The sequence below is a fragment of the Chelmon rostratus genome, chromosome 17 (genome assembly GCF_017976325.1).
Source record: "Chelmon rostratus isolate fCheRos1 chromosome 17, fCheRos1.pri, whole genome shotgun sequence".
In the NCBI taxonomy this organism is placed as follows: domain Eukaryota; kingdom Metazoa; phylum Chordata; class Actinopteri; order Chaetodontiformes; family Chaetodontidae; genus Chelmon; species Chelmon rostratus.
In genome coordinates, this window is record NC_055674.1 from 5,755,532 (window position 1) to 5,778,405 (window position 22,874).

The following is a 22,874-nucleotide window of genomic DNA, read 5'->3' on the forward strand; positions in this document are numbered from 1 at the left end:
GCATGCACCACCAGGCTCATATGTTAGCTCTATGTAAACACCAGCCGTCTTGGGATGGAGTTTAACACACTTCACATTAGCAAGCCTAATGGTGTGATATAGTGGAGGCCTATAAATAACGCGGCTGTCAGAGCATCTGTAAAAACAACTCGAATACTTCAGCGCATCGTGTGACTGATCTGCCGTGAAAAGGCTTCGGAGATTAGCGTGATGTGACGAATTTAGCCAGCGCCTTCTCCTCCACCGGTCTCTCCGTCCAACTGAGTCTCAGCGGAGGCAGAGGACAAGGTGTGAAATGAGCTTTGGTTTGCACATCGCCACCACGTCCAGCAGGATACGGCGCACTTCTAAGGGATCCTTGATGTCCGGTGATTAAGCAATCCTACGGCTAAAAGTAAACATCATACTGTATCTGGTGCACAAACATATGTTTAGTGGGTGTGGAACGTGTCCCCTCATAACTCTGAAACGGTGCTGAATTCTCTCTCCCAATAATGGCTTGCTTGTAGCAAACAAAATAACACAGACATAAAAATGAAGTGGATCTGCCAGTTGGTTTGCTTAATTTAACGATCACTGAGCTGCCTGTTTTGATTGTGGAGGTGCATGTGGTTTGCCCTCAAGTCACTAAAAAAGCAGGGTGGCGGTAAAAAATGGCTCTTTTACCAAATTTGCCAGTCACAGTTGTCTCTGATATTTTTTCGCTGCACTGGGCTATGTCACCTAATTATGTTCTATTATGTGATGACAATATAAAATTTGAAATATGATGAACAAGAGGAAAGATAAAATAAAATATTTATGCAGCACAAGAGCAGCAGACATACTGAAACTCTCCCTCCACACACACACGCACACACGCGCGCACACACACACACACACACACACACACACACACACACACACACAGACTGCTTAAAATGTGCTCATGAGCTGTCGTCCTTGAACTGAGCTGTTTTATACTGATGTACCCAAAATACCAGAGTAATGCAGGATTGTTTATCCAAGACAAAACCACAGTAGCACACAGCTATAGAGTCATTTTAGATGATAATATCTTTGAACTGCACTAATATCATTGAGAAGTAATCAATGAGCTCTGTTAACCTCTATTGGAAACCAGTAGGGAAGCCACTGACAGACAAAACCCACCTCTACTAGCAATTCAAATGACAAAACAAGAAATACGATGGACGCATCTTTTGATCCACATCAGCACGCAACATTCAGTAAAAGCAACCCTCGTTCAAATAATTTCTTTTGCTTTTTTCCCCTTGCTGAATTGAAAAGGTCATTTTAGCTTCACAGTAGAAAGGCCTGAGGGTATGTGGGCTGAACAGAACAGCAGCTGGACATCCAGAGGACACCTGGGCCACTCAGGTGTTCGACATTAAAGAAGCAGTTCAACATTTTGGGAAATACGCTTATTTGCTTTCATGTAGTAAACATAAAGCTACTGCAAGCAGTTGGTAAGCTTAGCTTAGCTTAGCACAAAGGCTGGAAGCAGGGGGGAAAGCTAGCTAGTCTGTCTGAAGGTAGCAGAATCCTGCTAACAGTACCACTAAAGCTCACTGATCATATCTCATTATTTAATGTGTAAAATTATGTTAAAAATGCTTTAGTTAGGAATGTTTTGATGGCTTTAGACAGAACCAGGCTAGCTGTTTCCCCCTCCTTTCAGTCTTTATGCTATGCTATGCTAACCAGCTGTTGAGTCCATTTAGCATCAGACCACATACAGACATGAAATTGGTATTGATCTTCTCATCTCGCTCTCAGCAAGAACATAGATATGTGCATTTCACAATATGTCACTGGGGCACACACCATGTGACACTTATCACCACACCCACCTGTGATGTCACATTGACACAGCTGTGCATGGCTGCAGCTAGGTGAAAAGTTCCACCACTGCAGGTAAGCAAAACAGGATATTCAGCTCTTTAAGGTCAATTTGCGCTATATTGAGCAGCAGAGAAAGTTTCCTTCCTCTCTGAGCATTATGCACAGGGATGACTTGCCATAATACCTGAGCAAACTCGGAGGAGGGTGCATGAGAGTGTTCGGAAAGTATTCATGCTCTCAGAGAGACAGATAAAGCTACAGTCAGACCTGACACTCCTCTTTAAGTCGGTGTGCAGATTCGGGGAATGGGATTTGCTCTAGTGTGTGAAGAGCACGTCTGAGTCTCCTCTCCCCCCTCAGCTCCTTGTCTTCTGTGCCTCAGCCCCTCTTTGAAGATGGGGTCCAAAAGAAAAAAAAAATTCTGTGCCTGTGTGTGTGTGTGTATTTTACTGTTCCCAGAAGTGAGATGTCTTAAGGCTTACTGGACTATTATCTATTTGTTTATGTGAATATGCATGAAATGTCATGGGATGTTTGTGTGTGTGTCTCTGTGTGTACATGTCTGCAATAGCGTGCATGTGTACAGTACGCGTGTGTGTATTTGTGATTGTGTGTGGATGCGTGGGTGTGTGGGTGTGTGTGTGCCAGAGGTTGCAGGGACGGGAGAAATGGAACGAGGAGCCGAGAACGCCGCTTCCTGCTGGGGCTGCTGATTGTTTCTGGTCTTTGCTGATAAACGGCAGCTCTCCCTGCTGTCTAATCCCTCACACCGACACAACAGACAGACACACACATACAGATTCCACTGAAAGGAAGGCCGCACAACGTATATAAACACATAATTAGAAAAATAAAAAAAAAAACTAAATGATTTCTGGTTTAAAATGTACATACGCTTGCAGAGAGGGATCCGCCTACAGTTTTGTGTTTTACATACGCACACGAAGATGCACACAATTGCTCATTCACACACACTGGTGCACACACACATATGGTGTGCACAAACACAGTGAGTCAGTGGGGATGATAAGAGCTGAGGTAATTGAGGAACAGACATACTTTCAAAAAAAACAAAAAAATAAACAGCATTCAAGCAGATAGCAGAAACACAAAACAAAGAGATGTTGTTCTCTGAGGCTTGACTCACTTTTTGGTATAGACTGCTTTTATGTTGTAAATTACAGTCGGGCGTGCTGTCTCTTCCTCTCTCTTATAGTCCCACAACCTCTCTCTCTTTGTCATAAACGCAGAGGGATAAAGCCTGTAAAACATTTCTTACCGTTGAGTTAAAGCGCAGGTGGCAAATGTTGCAGGAGATAATCTGCTTCTTCTTGAGGGGCTGGGGGACGCCAAACGTGTGGTTGATCACTGCCTTCTGGACAGGGTCCATCTGAGAGGAGATCAGCACAAACAACGTTACTTCTATCAGGTTTTATTGTGCCAAATGAGACATTTCACCAAATCATCAGTGTACTTTCGTGAAGCATCCTCTAATATAGCAGCTGAAGAATGTAATGGGAAAGTCATATTTTCATGTCAGTCCCTCAGAATTAAGAGTAACAGCATCTTTCACGACTCAACATTTGGCACCATGGTTGAGAAGTGTCATTACAATAAGAGGATATTTTTCACTTTCAATCTACTTTGTAAGCATTTAATTCTTTGCACGCAGTCATCAGATTCAACACACACAGGTGTTTCCATTCGGCCTCTTCTCAGGATGCACAATGTGCATCATTAACTTATTTTTTGTATATATTCAATTATTTCTTTCCCTTCTTCCTCTTTCTTTTCCCACTTTCTGTTTCTGAGGACAACAAGACTGCTTGAATCTTTATATCTGGCAAAGTGATTCAGTTTTTACTCATATGACAGTACCCCTCTGACTGTTTTTTAGCCTATGCTGTGTATGTGCTGTTGTTGCAGTCCTTCTTTCTACTCCATTGAACTGATGGCTCATGATTGCACCTGTGCCTGGTATATTTAAATGACCTCAAACAAGGACTCTGTAAGCACTGATGACAGTGTGATTCATCTGTTTCTAGTTGGCTTTAATGTCAGGTGTGAGGCATTTTTTGTGCACCACCCTCTCACCACCATCGAGGGGCATGCTACACATGTCCAAGATGGAAATATCGAAAATATGGCTCCTAAAAATTGATCTTGCTGAGGTTTTCGGAGATATGCACCCACCCAGAATGCAGGAATATAGCTGAGCTATGTACGCAAAAAAAAAAAATGCAAGTTAGCTTATACTTATATTTATTATAGGTATATTTATAATTGCTAACTTGACCACACAGCCCTACATGTTGAAAGATGACGCCAGGGGGTCCTGACCATGTGATGCAAATGTGATGAGATGGGAGAGAGAATGTGTTGCAGAGGGAATGTGAATGTATGGGTTGAATACTTCTGTATCACAAAGTAAACTGAAGAACAGTTTCTGTATGTATAGAGTGTATAGAAGCATGATGCAGCCTGATCTTGTACAAAACAATGAGTGGGTGATATCAACCATAAATCCAGCTTTGGCCTTCATGTTTCTCTCCACACAGATTCTGTAGGATCAGTAACTTTGTTCTTAACACGACTGTTGTGGCCTGCTGTTACAAGCCTCGCTAAAGCTCATATTTTCATGCAGTTAGAGTTCATTGTAATCTCGGAAATGTGACTGTATAATACATTATGAATCATTGCAGCCCACGGGGAAGTGTTTCTGGAGAGGGTGTTGGGCAGACTAATTCAGTTTTAACTGTCTGTGAAAAGACTGCAGAGAGTCCCAGAACAGCACACTATAAACAGCAGGGGGAGAGCTGAGGCTTCATTAGAAGGTCTGCATGCCATGATGACAGCTGATTTCATTGCGGCACCCTTCGCCATGGTATCACATATAACAATCACCTTGGATCTCTCCCCAGGCTGGCACAGGGCCTGGCCCAGTCCATTCCTCTGATTGCAAGGGAGAAGGGACTCATGACGGCCAGGCAGAGCGCTGTTCTCACACTGAGTTAGACCACTCACTGGAACCGCACTGGCACTGCTGACACCCTCAGTTGCCCAGAGATCGAGGAGTGTCGGTGTATTTATGGCAGCGTCGATGGCACGCTGCCTTTGCTTTCTTCCTGGTACGTAAGCTCGAGCAGCATCAGCTCCCTCTGTACCACACAAAGAGCTGTGCCATGTCCAAGGCAGCTGCCTCCTCTGCAAGAGTGGAGTCCGTTTACTACAGAATCCTCAAGGCCAGGTGTGAGAGGGAATATAAACACACCTGACACTGAAGCCTCCACGCTGGAGGTATATCTTTCCCTCAGGGCTCTATTTGCTTTTGTGGCTTTATTTTGGCCTCTTCTACATGACTCAAAGCTACCTCTGGGAGCAACTGACTTTTCCCTTCACCAGCTGAAGCCTGACCACAGAAACCTAGCTCCCCCACTCCTGCCGCCCTCTGTCCACCTTAGCAGGGCAGGCTGCACACAGCTATTTGTTTTAGGAACTGAAGAATGTGCCCATTGTCTGTCCGCAGCCATCCTGAACCGACTGCTATAAATGCGTCTTTTGTCCAAGCCCTCCGTCCTCCCCCGCCATCCTGGTGCAGACAGAACTTATCCTGTGCCGGGCGGCTGAGTCCGTGATGGGGTTTCAGGGTAGGCAGAGAGAAAGAGGGAGAAAAAGACGAAGGGAGGGGTAAAGATGTAAGAAGGGACACCGGGGGGACCGGAGGATATTTAGCTTTGGAGACAGGTGCATTCATCTTCCCCCCCTGCACACGTCCGGGACAACGTGTGCCTTATCGGCGCTGAGAGAACCTGGGGCTCCTAGTTGAATGGACTTTGTGATTAATGCCACAGCTGCACTGTCAGACTGTGTGTTATGGAGGCTAATCATCTCCTCCCGGGACTGAAGCGACACTGATTTGATGTTATTTCCGCAGTTATCATAATTTCTGCATTCTGATTGTGGTGGATTCTACATCCTACCGCGAGATGTATTCTGTGTAACAATGGCTGACTGAATATCTTTGCAACTCCGTAAATATGATTTCCTGTGCATGAGTTTGTAGCATTCATTAAGAATCTACTGCCTTCTCCTACGACAACTGCAGTAATGCTACTGATATGACTACTTGTACTTCTTCTATTAAATAAAACAGTGCTCTAAATTCTGAAATACGTGTTTTTTCTCACATGATTTTTATCTGACAACACAAACGCTGGGAGGAAAAGAGCTGTGAGGCGCAGACGTTGGTATGGGAGAACATAAACAGCAATTTTCCGATTGAAAAATAAGCATAACACAGACTGCACACTGACCAGAGACCTGCCCTACTGCCGCCACCACTAATATAAATACATGCGGGTGTAAGAGGGATGAGTGTGTTCCATGCTGCCTTTGCTGCTGGGCATTCTCAATCCTCCATAGGGCAGTATAGGCGACCAAAAGCAGTGGGCAGCAGAACGAATGAATAAACTGAACTTTTCACAGAGCAGACCAGAGACCCCCTGCATGAACACATCATACAGCACACGTTTATGTCTCATCCACCCCCTCACACACAGCCAGCCAGATGTATGTGTGGCCTTACCTCTCTCCCACCCGCATCCCACCTTTTTTTGCTTGGTTTAAAAAAAGGTGTAAAGTGCACGCTGGAGCGAAAGCTCTGGCCTATGTTTCATTTACAGACCACAGAACTGGAGATGGTTTCACAGTGCGCGATGAGGACGTGCACACACACACACACACACACACACACACACACACACACACACACACACACACACACACACACACACACACACACACACACACACACACACACACACACACACACACACACACACAGTGTAAAACTAGGATCAAAGAAATGAGAAGTGCCGACACATATACGCGCACAAAACGACAATGGGTTGGTGAGTAAAGGATCAAAGATACAAGCTTTTAATTCCAGGCACCGAGGCGAGGTAAGCATCAGAGCCGAAGGGGCTCGAAAACCGAAAAGTTTGTTGCTGACGTACGAAACAAATTAATAAGGGTCTCGTCTGTAGAGATGTTGATACTGAAGTGACAACTATCCCTTCTGAGAGGCCGAACACTGCTTGCATAAAGATTAGCACACGACACCTAAGGTAAGGCCTCTGCACAGACAGCGGTAGAGTCTATGGGGGGAGTACTGGAGGCTGCGGTCTGGCAGAACTGATAGTGAGATGGTGAATAACAGGGTGGCTAGCACACGATTTTATAGGTCTGTCTTTCTTTACGCTCTCACTGACATAAACTCAAAACCAGCACAAGGTTGACGGCAAATTTATGAAGTCGCACTCCTGACCCGTAAAATTAAGGATGCTCCTGCTGCTGGGTACACAATGATGTTTTATAATCAACGCCGCCGATTGAGTGACAGCTTGCCAGGTGCTCGTCATCGCGCTTACTCATGTTTTCAAAGAGGGTGGAAGACGAGATGAGACAAAATTTTAAAAGACATTTTGTACTCAAGCTCAAAGAAACATGTTACCAAACAGTGTAATCACAATATCTTTCTACGGTGAAATGAGTCACCTATTGACATGATATTTTTCTGTTGGATCTAATTAGGAACTGTGTTATTTATAGGCTCTGCTAGAAACCTTTAATGTTGATGTTGTTGATCAAAATCATAGATCAAATGGTTCCACTTTAATACCCAAGTTCATCTAATTGCTATTTTCCCTGATTTGAGGTGTCGAGCCACTCACCGTGTTGAAGTTGGGGAAGAGGCTGAGGGGAGAGGAGCCATTGAGTCTGAAGGGCAGGAGGTGCTTGAGGTCGAGCTGAGGTTGCAGGGGCCGTCCTGGGACGGGGAGGGAAGCCAGGAGGGGGCTGCCCTGGGCCGACGTACCTGGGCAACACAAAGAGATAGATGTTAGAAGTTAAGGAAAAACCGGGAAACATTAACTCGAGGGTCATTTCTCCCCCAGTGTGATTGTAGGAGTGAAACTGCACCGATGGCTCCAAAAGGTCAGGTGGTGCGCTCAGAGGAGGCCTGACTTTGATTTATTTGATACCAGAGGCACCGTTACACCTCCATCTGACACCCGATTGTACGACCCATGTGTGTGTTCGAGGGTGCTTGCGCTTGTATCTGGGACAGTATACAGTGTGTGTCAGCAAGTGTGTGTTTCTGTTTCTATGCAGACGATAGGAGGTGGTATTCATGCGTGTTTGAGGGGGGGGAAGGGCAGTTTTGTTGGAGACTTAATACTCCCATCACCCCAATTGCCCGAGCTCATCCCCCAAGGACATGCACCTGCCCTCATGTACACACACACACACACACACACACACACACACACACACACACACACACACACACACACACACACACACACACACACATCATTTAATTACTGATTTATTGGCTGAGGAAAGGTGCCCGTGCGAGGGGAAGATGGGAGATATCGGATTTCAAATGGACCAGGGATGAAGAGATTTCTAATTTTCCGCCTGGCTGCGTTTCAGTGGACTGGTGAGCTCACCGGTGCGCGGGCACTTATCCCAGCACCAGGATCAATCATCGGTGTCAGCTGCAGGTCACCGTGGCCACCCCAAAGCACGCCTATCATGCGAGCCCCCTTGCAACACACACATACGCTGCTCGTGTGTGATAATGCACACCAAGCACAAAAAAAAAAAAAAAAAAAAAGAAGCAATAACCGACCTTGAAATAATACCAGCGGCTTGGAAATAGAAAAGACTGGACAACAAACAGCTGCTTCTCAAGGCGGAGGTGCAAGATTTCAGAGGGAAAAACAGAAAGGTGAAGACAGGAACGCTGGTGTCACAGTGAAAACTGGTAATATATTCATAGCTTTGAGTGCACAGTGTATGCTGTTTAGAGTGAGGCTCTGTATTTGGGAATAAAATGACTTCATTACAATGACAAAAAACTGACTTTTATGTGAAATGATCAAATACAGTTGACCAGATGTTGAGCTGACCGGGGTCGCAAACACAATTTTGCTAAACTTTTGCTAAACCACTATTCTTCCATCTCGTCCTTATTTTTTTTGCTTCGTTACAAAAAGCACAGACTTCTTCCTCCACCGGCTCTGGTACATAATTCCTAGACAGACCTCACAGGCTGGATGAAATATAGAGCTATTCCACTTACAACTCACTTAAAGACTGCTCAAACAGGGCTACGAAGTCACTGAAATCAACAAAACAATAGAAACTGTCAAAATGAAGCGCGGCAGTTGCTCCGTGAAGTCTGTTTGTTTCTTTTTTGTTGTGGAGTATTAGTAGTATTTTTTTCCTCTTAGCATTGGTTTCAAGGTTGCTGATGATAGCGCTGGATGCTGTGTGTGAAGTGCAAAACAGAGTGATAGATGGGGGGGGAGCTGGTAGCCTGGCCCGTGGCTGTCTGAGGCTTGGCAGGATCGGCTGCCATGGCGAGGGGTGTGTGTGTGCGGTTGTTGTGTGTGTGTGGGGGGCTGGGGGGCTGAAGGACTGGAGCTCTCAGCATATGCTCCTCAGTGCTGTGCTCAGGCCTGCCGTTGCCATGTGTGGGCTCTCCTCTGCTGTCTGTCTGACACCCAGAGAGAAGAGGCGCAGGACGGAGGCAGCCTATAGACACGTGGGCGGTGTCCGGCGGGGACACACACACACACACACACACACACACACACACACACACACACACACACACACACACACACACACACACACACACACACACACACACACACACACACACACACACACAAAACAAGGAGAAGTCTTCTCTTGGCTGGGCTATCAGAGGAAAAAGCTGGGCTTGCAGGGAGGACAGTTATCAGCTGATAGTGCTTCCCCACCTCTCAGTGGCTCCCTAGGCAGCTTATTAAATCAGAGGCTGGCTGTTTGCCTCTTTGGATGATAACGCTGCCACGGCGGCGCAGCCCAAATCCAAGCATGTACGGCAGCGGGCGAACGAGTGTGTGCGCTCGGCTCGCATGTACCAGACAAGAATCACAGGCGCACACACAAACACGAACAAACAGAACTGCCTACGCACCTCTGAAAACAAATAGCTCCCAGGGCGAAGGGGAAGTCAATATAACAGTCGCACAAGCTACACACACACACACACACGCAAGCACACACACGCACACACACACAGAAAATCAAACAAGGTATAATTTTGCACTTGGCACATATTGTGTGATTCCCCTAAGAGTACAATTTAAGGCAAAGCAACGTATATTTTTGAGTGTTCAAGCACATTTCTTTGTGTGTGTGTGTGTGTGTGTGTGTGTGTGTGTCAGGAGGAAGGCTGCCGTATTTCAGCCTGCAGCCCCTGATAACCTCCTTCTATCACGCTGCATCATTTTCCACTCATTTAATGTTAGTGCACATATGTGTGTGTTTGCACGCGGATGCGGTTGTGTGCACATATGTTCTCCCTGTCCAGAGTCATGTCTGCGTCAGGGCTCGGGTTTATTTACGCCTCACTTGTGGTCCGGGGTCCAGACAGTCACTGGCAGTTGAGGCCAGGCCTGAAACCAAATGTCCGGCCCCTTTCTCTCTCTCCCAGATGACTTTGCTAACGGATCTGACCGTCTCCGCCAGTCTTTCCCCGGGCAGGCCTCCTCCTCCCCCAACCGTCACAACAACGCATTCCTCCCTCTCATGACTCACTGGGCCCGGTTACACAACAGCCACCGTCACATCGCATCTACTCGGATGCGTGCATGTTTGCGTTGTGCATCTGAGCCACAGAATTCAAACATTGATTTTTCAATTATTTTCTACTTGCTCATCTGAGGACATAATGGATTCCAATGTACACAAGCAAACACGCTGAGCCCTCCCTCCTCATTCCTCCTCACAGAATTAGCCATTCAATGCTTTCGTCATTTCACTGCTATTCTCTTGCCATCACTCCAGTGCTCCCTTAGGTTTCTGACAAATTGCCTTTTCTCACATCTAAATACCTCCACCCCGCCCCCATGCTCTGCGTATCCTTGCAAACTGCTGCTGAGCAGCACAGGAAGGAGAGGAGGAGAGAAAACTGCCTTTCTATTTGTGGCCCAGTGTAATTATGTGGGATAGATGCTGGCACAGCAGGGTCTTGGAGTTGGGTGAGTGGATGTACACCTTCGTTTTCCCTCTGCCTGTTGCTGTCTTGCCTTTCAAAGACAGCCCACGATTTCTTTTCCAATGAACTTGACACTTAAACTTGAAACAGGTCAAGACAGTCAGTCATCAGTGGTTTATTATATAGTGATTATTATAAACCAAGCAGCAACCTCAGGTGTAAGTGCCAAAAACTGCAGTGCCCTGAATGGCCACTTGAGGGTGGCTCAAAAGTGAGTCCCCATAGACCCCCATATTAAAATACCCAACTTTACAGCAGAATGTTTACAGGCTGTACAAAAAATGGTTTCGGCATCGATAGCTAATTTCCCTGTTCAGGACAACTATATGGGGGGTGATTTTTAAATAACTCACTTGTTGTCTATATCAAAGCTTAAAGTTATGCCTAATCATGGGCATGGCTGCTTTGGGTGATAGCTAGCAGCTAGGTGTCAGCAACCAGGCTTCACTTGGCCTGCCTTAGCTCCACCCACGCTCCAACTCTGGCCATTTTTGGATTAGCCATGAGTTTGGCGGAGTCAGGCACTGCCATGGCTGACGGTGGCACTTCGGAAAGCTACGGGTGACGCCACGGAGACGATGTCCATGTTTTATACAGTCAATGTTACAGACCAACAACCTAAATGTTGTTGTTTTCTTTGTTTGACCATGACTGTTCCCTTACCTTAACCACATGTTAACCATGATGATGAAGGTCCCGTAACCTTAGCAAAGTACTTATTCTAACCCAAACCAGGATCTTTCCCTCAAGCAAAACAAATCATTTTTTTCGCCTAAGCCTAACAAACCATAACCATAGTGTCACATCATCTTTTTTTCCATCATCTTGTTTCAATAGTTGATTAAATTTGGGAGGTCACGCTATCATCTAAGCACTCCCACAGATCAGTGATGGACCCAAATAACTGAATTAGGCCCAATAAATTGTAAGTGGCGGTTGTTCAGATTGTATTCTAGCTTTATAAGGTTTGTTCTTCTAGGGTTTAGATTCCAGTATGGCCGACCTGTCCTCTTTGCCGTTTCTAGCTCTCAGCGACAGAAAAAAAAAGGAAACTGTGCTGCTACCCAGGTGGACCATGAGGACACGTGACTTTGGTTATACTGTTCGTATAAAAAGACAAAAGGCGGCTTGTTGGAGTAAAATAACGTACAAGACTACTCGTGCTGCCTTCAGCAACCACAGCAGAGAAGGGAAACTCAGAGAAAGCCTTTCATTATGCGGCTTCCTATAGAGCCTGGCAGAAAAGAAAACATGATGAAATCCTTTGTGTAAGAACATTTTAAAAGAATACACCAGAGATGGAGTGGGCTTTGTCTCTGGTTTTGTGGGGTTTTTTTCTTCGCAGAGACAAGTGATTGTGGGATCACTGCGGTAAGAGCTAGTGTCTTTGTTGATTTCTGCAGAATTTAAGGGCATTATGCACCACATCTCTGCCGCTCAGCTGTGCCTGCCTGCTGAGTAACAGTTGGACTGTCAGTTAGACCTCCGCCACCAGGCCTCTGATCTGATTATCCAGCTGTGATAATGAATATCTACACATCTAAACTTGAATGAGCCGAACAGGAATTTGCGAGGGAAATTGCTGACCGGTGAAATGATGAGCACTAAGTGAAGGCACAATATGAGCGTGATTACTCTGCACCATGTGCATGATTCTTTCGTCAGTTGCCAAGTACACAAAATAGCCTCTCTTTTTGATGATGTTTTGCACAGTCCTCATATGCCAGCACCAAATGTGCAGACAGTCGAGTCCTGACGTGAACCCTCAGAGCCATAACAGGATGTTGCTCATTGTGCACCTACCACACTGTTGCCACACAGTTTCACCATCCCCCAGCCGCCACGCAAACTTCCCAGCAGCCGCTGCCATGGACTGATGGGACTGGACCTGACAGGGCGGGAAGAGCCAGCAACTACACTGAACCGGACCTTTTTAGTTAGAATAACCCGACCGACACAGCCTTTTTTTTTTTTTATTGACTGAGGTATGAAATAACCCAAGACATGCTATGCATACAAATGGCTGTCTCACACTCGCTGTGCCTGGAAATTGTAAATCGGCCTCACGGTGTATTAGAGACTCACGGCCATTCGAGGGCATGAAATGACATTGCAGCGCCTCTGGATGTCCAAATGTACTCCAGCGAGACGCAGAGAGAGTGACAAAGAGGGAGGAATTGGAGAGAGAGAAAAGTGACTCTCAACAGCCAATTAGCTTCCGCTTGATCAGGAGGTGGTGTGAGGGCCACCGTGGGAACCATTATAGCATGGACGGAGAACATTAACCACAATCAGTTTTAATTAAAGACCGACGCTTTTTATTCCCCTCCATCCGCCGCCGTTCCTCCCTCACTTTTACTTTCCACTCCCACTTCAAGTGTGATGATGATCTGCAAACCTGACTTGAAGATGTTACCGGACTGATTAGATGAAACAGCGCAGAGATGGTGCTGGAACTTCAATTAGCCCTCAACTAAGCCAATTTGATTAGTTCAGTTGCATGAAATGGGTGAGAATTATGTGCTTCTCTGCAGCTGCAGAGACGATCTCACTATGGTGCACGAGGCATTGTTTCACATATGAGAGGCAAACCTGGAAAGTGGGCTAATAAATACATGTCTCTGCCTGCAAATTGACCTTTTTGGAGACTTTGATGTCTGCGAGCCACTTTCCTGCATCAGTAGAGAAACGTTAACTATTGTCAGTGGCATGCAATTTAAAATCTCTACCAAGAACCCTCTAATATTATCCTTTCTGTCTCAATGCCTCACCTTACCTTAAAGCCTTTAAAGTTGTTTATTTGAATATATTTTCACTCTCTTTCCTGGGTCACTCGGCACGCCGTGTTTGCTGCACAGCGCTGTACATTGTGTACTGGAGTGTGTAAGTAAATGGCTGCGTGTGCTGCACATGACAGTTTGTATTCCAGCGTGTGTGCAGCAGGCAGATACGGCTCATGTGTTAAATATGTGCGAGGAATATTCGAGCAGAACACGGCTCCAGCTTTACCCCGTTTGATGTCCGAACAGTCGGCTTGTCCTCCCCCCAGTCTGAATGTCCGTGTGAGGGGAGAAGAGCTGGCAGAGATCAAAACCAGTTACATGATAAAAATGTTGGCTGAGATCTTTCCAGCAGAGATACTGGCGTCCATCTCTAATAAGGTTATGAAGATATTTCTTATGAGGATTATACCTAATCTAAGCACTTCCTTTCCTATTTTAGGCTAATCTGCTCTTTAAAAATCTCTCATATGTAGTTCTGGCCTCCTTTCTCCTTCTTTTCCCTGGATTGCAGGAGGTGGCAGACTGCTCCATGTGGCCTGATTATATGCAAGGCTAAGCACAGTTTGACCCACGACTGAAAATAGAGCACTCTCAGGAAGGGAGATGACTTCATAACTTTACTTTCCCGTGTAATTTTAGAGGAATTATACAAAGTCGGACACCGAATCCATCGAGTTTACCTCTCCGTCGACCCCTAAACCTCACCTGTGCTCAGTCGGGCTTCTGCTCTCCTGCTGGCTCGGGTAAAGTTACATCATCAGGGTTGTTTTAGCGCTTCATTAATCACAGGACACAAGATGAGGAGAAGAATGAGGTGAGGTAAGCGTGCAGGAGATTTAAAAGCAGATTCAGACCTCAGGCAGCTCCATCACAATGTGGATAAAGGTGTATAGAGGCTAATTTACAGCCAGTAAATAAAATATGACCTGACATTGAAGTTTAAATAAGATCAATATGGAGCCTTTGGCTTTAGCGGGGATGCTGTCTCATCAGAGAGATAGCAACCTTTGCTTGTGTCACTAGCATTGACAAACAAGTTGCTCTAATTTAATCATCCGTAAATTGTTTTCTTGCTATTAGAATGCTACACCATCACAGTAATTGCTCCTTTTTTAAAACAAGAAATATATTCATGTTGGTGGTTTATAGCAGGTTTGAACAAATAATTCCTAAATTAAAAGTTTCAGCAGTATGTCTGGCTCTACGGGGTTTGGCTCCATAGTCTGTCGTGGCAGTCCGGCAGTGGTAACAGGACCTCGCGGAGATGCTTCTTCTCCTGGGGAGTGTCTATAATGAGTTCTGTCAGGCGAGCAGCGAGCAGCGCGGTGCTACAGAACCCAACCTGAGCAGAGGCAAGGCCCATCTGTCAAGCTGAGACGATAAGCCCGGAGCCATCCAGAAACAAATTGCTCAGCTTCCCCACTGCGAAGCCCTATGAGGCAGCCGGCTACGGGCGGGCAACAGAGATGCCACCGATTCCTGACGCTCCGCAGGAAAAAGGAGGTGGAGAAGGGAAATATCAAACACATTAATCTATGCAGATGGTGCCTATGGCCAGCCATTGCTCTGCAGCTGTACACAGAACTTCAACGAGACGATAAACAGCAAAGAGAGGAAAAAAATCTGAAAAGAATCGTCATTTCTGTTGTTTGTGGTGGGTTTTTTTTGCTTTCAAGCCTTAGGGTGAGCAGTTTTAATAAGTCGCCCACACTTCTCCTAATCTCCTCCCTTTGCTTTACAAAGATAATGACAGCTGTCGGACCTTCCCCTCTAGGTAAGAACAAAATAAACTTTTAGAACACATACACGGTTTAAAAGGATGGAAACGATCAAAGGTAAAACATGGCAGTGTAAACATCTGTCTGAGAGAGTCAGTGGCCTCGTCTCCGCTTTCATTATCATAACTGGCGTTATCATCTTGCATTGGCATGCCAAAAAAACACACACATCTAAACTAACACAAAGCAGTGCCGTGCACACGCTATGCAAAACCCAGGTCTCGGAAATTCTGCAGGATTGACAGGAACTCAGATGAGGTTCATTTCCTCAGCAAATTGAGTCATTTGCGGAAGTGGCATTAAGTGCGACATCGTTTTTTACATGAATAAATATCAAGCTGGTCAACCAAGCGTCACACAGCCATCATGCCAACTGAGACAACTCATTATAAATTGATTAGATATGGTAGGCGAGCCGGGCTGGTCGGATCCTCAAGGAGGAGCTGCGTGGCGCACAGGAGAAAATAAGCACAAGACAGAGGTGGCTTTCTAATTTTAACTCCTCAGCTCAGATGAGAGGAGCAAGAGATGAAAACACTCACTCAGACACTGAGACATGAAGGTGGGCATGAGGCTGTGGCGAATGTGAAATGAAAATGAAGTTGTAGCCGCGTTGAACGCGGTGGAGCCGCCCTCTCCTGAATTTCTTAGAGATGAACGGCGTCTCATAAGACACACAGAGGAGAGAAGCTCTTTACAACTGATAATTCATTTACACAGCTATTCTCTGAGATTCTCAGGTATCGCAGGCGAGCACCTTCCCTTTATTTAAAATACGACACTGGCGAAATTGTTATGCAAAAGATCTCCTGCTAAGCATGTTGCGTTTGCAGCGAGCCAGTAAATTGCCTTCCAGAGCACAGTTTTTCCTCGCCATCAAATAGCCTGCTGATCATCTACTCCCATTCCACCTGAATTTGTTTTTCTCAAAATGTCTCTTTCCTCACTCATTCCACCTTTCCAGGTTCTTTGTTTTAGACTTTTCTTATAACACACCTAATTTGAATTCTGCTTTCAGGCATGTGTCTACGGCCAATTAAAACTCTTAATGGAAATGTGTACTGGCTATAAAAAGCAAAGCTTTCCTGTTCTTTTCAAGTCCTCGCTGCAGGGCCAAATATTTTTTCTACCTTTTAACACATAGCAGGAAAGGTGGGGGACAGCTCTTATATTTATATTATATCTTATATATTATTCATTACAATCATAATATTACATGTTATTATATTTGAGGAAGAGAAATGCAGTTATGTTACGAGAGCTACAGCACAGGACCGTCTGTGGTGATAAAAGTCCTCCAGCTGTGAAGGTTAGCACAGTCGTGATGCACATATATAAAAACAAACACAGTAACAATTCAACCATCATTCAGTTCAAAGATCATTTTAATTAGCTCAACATGCTTGCATTTGAATTGAACCCTAAAATGTCCCTGCTCAGGTGAAAGGTCAGCTGAAGGACATGCCAATGTTAAAAAGCAATTACCCCTTGGTTGCTTTTTAAACCGGCCTCACTCCCAGTCAGCAGTGGCCTTGGAAAATGAATGAGCTAATTTTGCCCAACCTGGGCTGTAATTGTTTCAAATCAGCCTCATGCCTCAGCGTCACTGCCAGAATAATTGCTCATGAGCGTGAAGATTAATCTACAGAAGCACATCTGTGGGACTTAATTTACGGGTCGCAGTGCCATGCCTTGTGGATCCATTAAGCTCATTTGGTTTTCAATCCTGTGCAGCATATGCAGCTAAACAAAGGTGAAATAATGGTGGGGAAAAGTCGCGGAAACAAGCAAACACAATGCACAAACGGCTCAATATCTGGAAACAGTCAGATGCACACAGTTTCCAACACTTGTGTAAATATGGGAGTTGACAGTGCGCCATGAAGACGGACGCAGAGCGGCAGTTACAAAAGGGCGAAAAGTGTCAGCGGCGGCTAAGAAATCAGCATTAGAATTGTGAGCCACTTTTCAGACTGAGAGAGTACGGCCCGTTCAACAAGCTCTCTGAAGAGAAACAGCTGCAAGCTGCAAATTGGAAAGCCTTTGTGAGAAGCTGCTCTGCCCTTTGTTGTCTCCTTCCTCCTCTCCTCAAAGTGCTGGCATGCAGATGTCTCCTCTCATTCCTCATGTGTAATTACAAAGATGGGAGAGCGCCATAAAGGGATGATTCCTCATATGAGGCATTGTACTGCAGGCGGCACACCCGAGCCAGGCAGCCGGCGTGTTTTTAAATAGGAAAACTTCACCACAGCAAAGGATTTAACGCCTCGCTCCGCTGCCGCAGCTGCCTGCTTCCTCGCGCTCGCAAACCCTCTCCAACGTGACGCACCAGACACGATAATGTGGTTGAAAACAATCAATGTGACCACCCACGGTGGTGTAATACACCCTCAGCTCCAGCCTCGGGGCCATCTCTGCTCCGCCCGGGCGCAGAGAAGAGACACGGGGCTGAGCAGATAAGGATTCTTATCAGAGCCTGTGCAGGTGTTTGGAGGATCGAGGCCATAACAGGATTCCTAAGTTACTATTGGCGGCAGGATTTCACTTGATGTGAAGAGAGTAAGAAAAGAGGCACAGGGAAGGGTGTGCGGAGGTGGGGACGGGAGTTACGTGTGTGGTGGTGGCGGGTGAGCTGGTGGCCAGGGTGTTATAATTGTGAATCCCCTCAGAGTGCTGCAGTGCAGCCCGTCTTAGACACCTGCTGGTGCGGTGATAAGGAGTGAAAAGCAATCACTGCAGCTACCTGGCAGCCCCAACTGGCATCTTGCTGCTTCTCAACCTGCTACGACTCTCAAATATAACTGGCTTTCTGTTATAGGTCAGCTCCCTCTGCAGGCAGGTACCTTGGGGATGAGAGGATGAGAAACAAGAGGGGGGGGGGGGGGGGGGGATTACCGAAGGCCAAGAGGGATGCTCTTTTGTTTGTTAGCCCAGTTAAGAGTTCATGTTGTCCTGCTGAATCTGTGCGATGCTCCAAAGCGTGTGTGTGTGTGTGTGTGTGTTTGTGTGGCAGAAGTTTCTCGTGCCGCTACAAGCTGCCATTTCAAACTAACTTTATCACCCGCAGAGGTCAAGGACACGCGGTCTGGCTCCGAATGAGTCCTCAGACTCTCCGGAGAGCGTTTCTCATTAGTGCGATTCCAGCTGAGGATTATAACGCGAATCCTTGGGATAAATCTTTGCTCGTCACGGAGAGACCATCAGCTGTTGCAGTCAACCAGCGCCGGCTCCTGAATAATTCATTTTCTGTTTACAGCAGGCGACAGGTGCGTGACCTCTGTGATGAGTGCCCAGGGTGTCTGGGAGAAGTGGTGACAGGGAGGGGGGGACGGGGGGCTTGGAGGAACAGCACTGAAGACGAAGAGGAGGAGGAGGAGGAGGGGGCGGTAGAAGGTACGGGGCTGCTTTTGCTTTTCATTCTTTTTAATTCTTTGGCAGACTTTTAGGAATGGCTGCATGGAAGGGAGGGTGCCGATGCGGTTGCCAGTTTCAAGGGGTGCAGCGAGAGAAAAAGCAAGTGAGGTGAAATAACGGTTCCCCAAAATGTTAAGAGTGAAACTCAGGGCAGCAGGGGGGTTGGGGAGGTCTGCCAAGCCTGAGCTGCGCATCGGCTGAGTGGCATTTACTGTAACCTTTCCCCTGGCTTTTAATAACCGGAGCAGAAACAGCAGAAACACGGATCACTGCGATTCACCGGGGAGCAGTGGGAATTGCAAACGGATCTCCCACCGCTCGTGGCCACACAGAGCCCGTAAACACCATGAAGTCGAAAACAACCTCGGCTCCAGCTCTATGAAATCTTTAACGCCAGCATGCGAGCACAAATGAGATGTAGTAGCAGAGACGTACGCCGGATAAGCAGAGAATGGGAGCACTGCTGAAAGCAAAGGGAACAGGGAGAGACTGATAAATCGAGAGGCTGTGAGCTGGAAATAGGCAGATGTTGTCAAAAAAAAAAAACACAGGCAACCCGTCGGGTTTGTTTAGTTTAACACCAAAGAAATACCAAACTGAATCACAGGAATCCAATCTGGTTCACTCAGCCTGAACAATAGTCTCTGACACCTGATCGCTCAAGAATAAGCCTCCCATTTATGCGCACATATTGATGTGGACATCTGCATGAACACACACACACACACAAGAATGCATGCAAAAGCAAACAGACGCGCACCCTCGCAGCAGAGTGATGCACGGGTTTCACCTTCAGGCAACTGGGGGAGAGAGACAGACATTTCTCCCCTTCGGCCAACTCCCGCTTCAGACAAAATAACAAACGGCTGAATGATATAGTGAGCTGTCCCCTCTGGTTGCAAAGTGGGAATGGAACCACAGCTCTGAGACAGCGGCTACAAATGGCCCATCTCTGTAACCGCCCTCTCCTTCTCTCTCTCAGCTGCGCATCCACAGAGGCCTTGGCGGATCTCAAAGACAGATTAATCTCGATTGAAAGTTGCTGAAGTGTCCTCAAGCGTCAAAGCATTACTACGTATCGCGGGCGAGCGCCGTGGAGACGATCCAATGAAAAGCCAGACAATAAGCTCTGAGGTCATTTGGGATGGACGAACACCCGAAAGCGACCGGCGCTGTAAAGTGCACAGTGGCTAGATTAAGCCCTCATCATGTGAAATCTTGATTTAACAGACCTCTTCCCAGCCTGCCTGTGGTAAGCCTTGGCCTGCTGCTGTTGGAACTGCATGAATCTCATGTTTCCACCACTCATAGCAGCATGAGTATCACAGTTTTTGGCTGCAGAGAGAAACTCTTGCTCTCAAACTTAAATCATCTGGAACGGGATTTCATTGCGGCACTGTAACATTACCGCTTCACTGTGCACTGTGTGAGATAAGTAGCTGTTCCAAGGGCGCAGGTTTGCCTATGGATGGCAGAGACACGTCTCAACATTCAGGGAGGACAGAGCTGTCCCCGGCAATATTTGAGCAAACTCGTCCCGATGTCTCTTCAGAACCACGGACAGCACTGAGAGAGAGAGAGACGTGCAGACATCTGTTTCTACGCGCCTCCCGCGGCTGCTTTTGACAGTATAATTTAGAAATTAAAAAAATATTTAGCGCTCTGTTGGTGCTACGTTCCTATGCGAGTGCTCTGGTTAATAAATGTATTCTTTGATTTTGAGGCAGTAGCCTTAGGGCTTGTGTCCATATAGCGTTTTTCTCCCTCACCGCGCAGCGCTTCATCCCAGCGTTCCTGCCAGAGAAAAACGCTGTATGGATACACACCATCATCATCATCACAACAATAATAAACTTTATTTGTATAGCACCTCTCAAAACCAAGCTACAAAGTGTTTTACATTAAAAACAGATCACTTTTAAAACACAAACAGAATAAAATGAGCTTAAATGTCGGAAACTATAAACGAAATCACCGAAACAGTCATTAAAAGGTGGGTTTTTTTAAGTGATTTCAAACACCAGACAGAGTTTGCAGCGCTGCTCTCGTCAGGCAGGTCACTCTAAACGACTCTACGACCTCTCTGTACCAACTGACCTCAGAGCAACAAGGAACGACGCCTCTGATGATCTCAGGGAGCGTGAAGGAGGCCAAGAGGAGATCTGATTAATAACTCAGGGCGAGGCCTCTCAATGCACTGCAATGAAAAATCAGGTGGGTGCCTGGGGGTGGGGGTTGTGCATTCTGTCCAAAACAACATTGAGACCAGCCCCGTGCCCTCAAGCTGCTCATTTTTCAAACGCTACATTAAAGCATACAGGAATTTAGAGAAATCAACTAATCTTTTGCCATTAGCTTATACGCTCTATAAATTAATTTTATAAAGAAGAACTAGCAGGTGCGGACTTCCCAGCATGCATTGTTCTTACATACTTGAATTTGTTTTCTCAGGGTTAGGGTCGGTTTCAGTTGGTTGAACTAGTTTAAAACAAACTCCAGACCTCCAGACTCGACACATTTTGGATGTAAAATCCAATGCTTTTCATTGATTTCTCTTTGCTCGCCTTGATCCGGATGCTCTGCTGCTGCTTTTTATTTGCCACTTCAGGCAGGACACACTGCCAGGGTTTACTTTGAACACAGCTCCACATTACCATCATTATGTCCTCAACATTGGCAAATACCACAATGACAACACTAACAACTGAAAGAAGGGCAAATTTTGTGTTCATTTTTGTTCAAAACCCCTAAAAAAACTAGCAGCAATCAAAGTTTTTCGCCATAATTTGGAGTTGAGCTCAGTCCTGAAAAACGATGCTACTCTTCCTCATCGGGACTGTGTGGGTCTGGTTTGACCTGATTTGATTGACAATGACCAGAAAACACAACAAATATCACCAGATTGTAATTCAAATGTTGTTAAATCCTGAGAGCTGAGCCACTTACTTAATTACTAGAACTAATCAGAAACAGAAAACAAGTTTTAAACATTTTGCATTAACACAATGGTGAAATGTTGTTAATTAGTGAGCCAGTCGAAATGATACTGAGCATTCGTTCACTGACAACATATTTCATTTAGATTATACAGAAAAAATCAGCAGCAGTGATGATCTTTCCCCGACTTTACCCAAAGTGCTTCTGTTGCCTGAACCAAAACCACAGTCTGGATCTGAACCCTGGATTCTGGTGTCGTAGTGCTGCACTTTGTACACCTGCAGCAAGCAAACGAGCATCGACTCTGAACATAATCCAGGCAGCGATTACACTTGTCATCGCGATCTACTGTGAATGCAAATTAGCTGTATATAAAGGTCATTTCTAGGAGACACTGGTGCACAGAAGCTCGCAACATCACCTTTTTCTAACAATTCCGAGAGAATCACAAACACAGACGCAGTTATGTCTCAGGTGAAACAGCCAGTGCAGTTCTAATTTCGGCAGAAAACAGCGTCATGAACACGCAACAAGCACCCCATCACTCACAGTAAGAAGCTGACAGAGAAAATGTGTTTTTAGGGCCCCTCGAATCAAAAAGCTCACTCTTTAAAAGTAGTCTTGATCATAATACTGCGCATATCACTGTTAATGGTGATTTTTATTATCTCTGACTACTCAAATAAATTCACTGCCATGTTTCCCATCAGAGGTAACACCTTTTCACATGACATGACGCTCGGAGGCAGAATCTGTTTTTTTCCCTGCCAGCATCCATTATGACATGAAAATACTACTTGCTGCTTACTGACAGGTTTGTGGGACTGAAAACTGTACCTTTGCTCATTTGTGTTGGAAAGGCTGCAACGTTTTTTTTTATTGGCATTATCTAATGAACTGTGTTTGTAAAAAGTTGCTTTAGCCATTGTTACAGCTTCCTTCTTCACGACAGGAGCAATAAAACTAGAATGGAATCATCACTGTTATGTTTATAGCGTGAAC

At 45.8% G+C, this 22,874-nt stretch overlaps 1 protein-coding gene across 1 annotated transcript in view; it reads right to left on the reverse strand.

Annotated features, from left to right (window-relative positions):
- Positions 1 to 22,874, reverse strand: part of znf385c (zinc finger protein 385C) — a 77,946-nt gene that overhangs the window by 13,129 nt on the left and 41,943 nt on the right. The window contains exons 2-3 of the mRNA XM_041956831.1: positions 7,578 to 7,720; positions 3,125 to 3,235 (exon numbers count right to left, since the gene is read on the reverse strand). Coding sequence (XP_041812765.1) covers positions 3,125 to 3,235; positions 7,578 to 7,720 — 254 coding nt within the window. The remainder of the gene's footprint in view (positions 1 to 3,124; positions 3,236 to 7,577; positions 7,721 to 22,874) is intronic.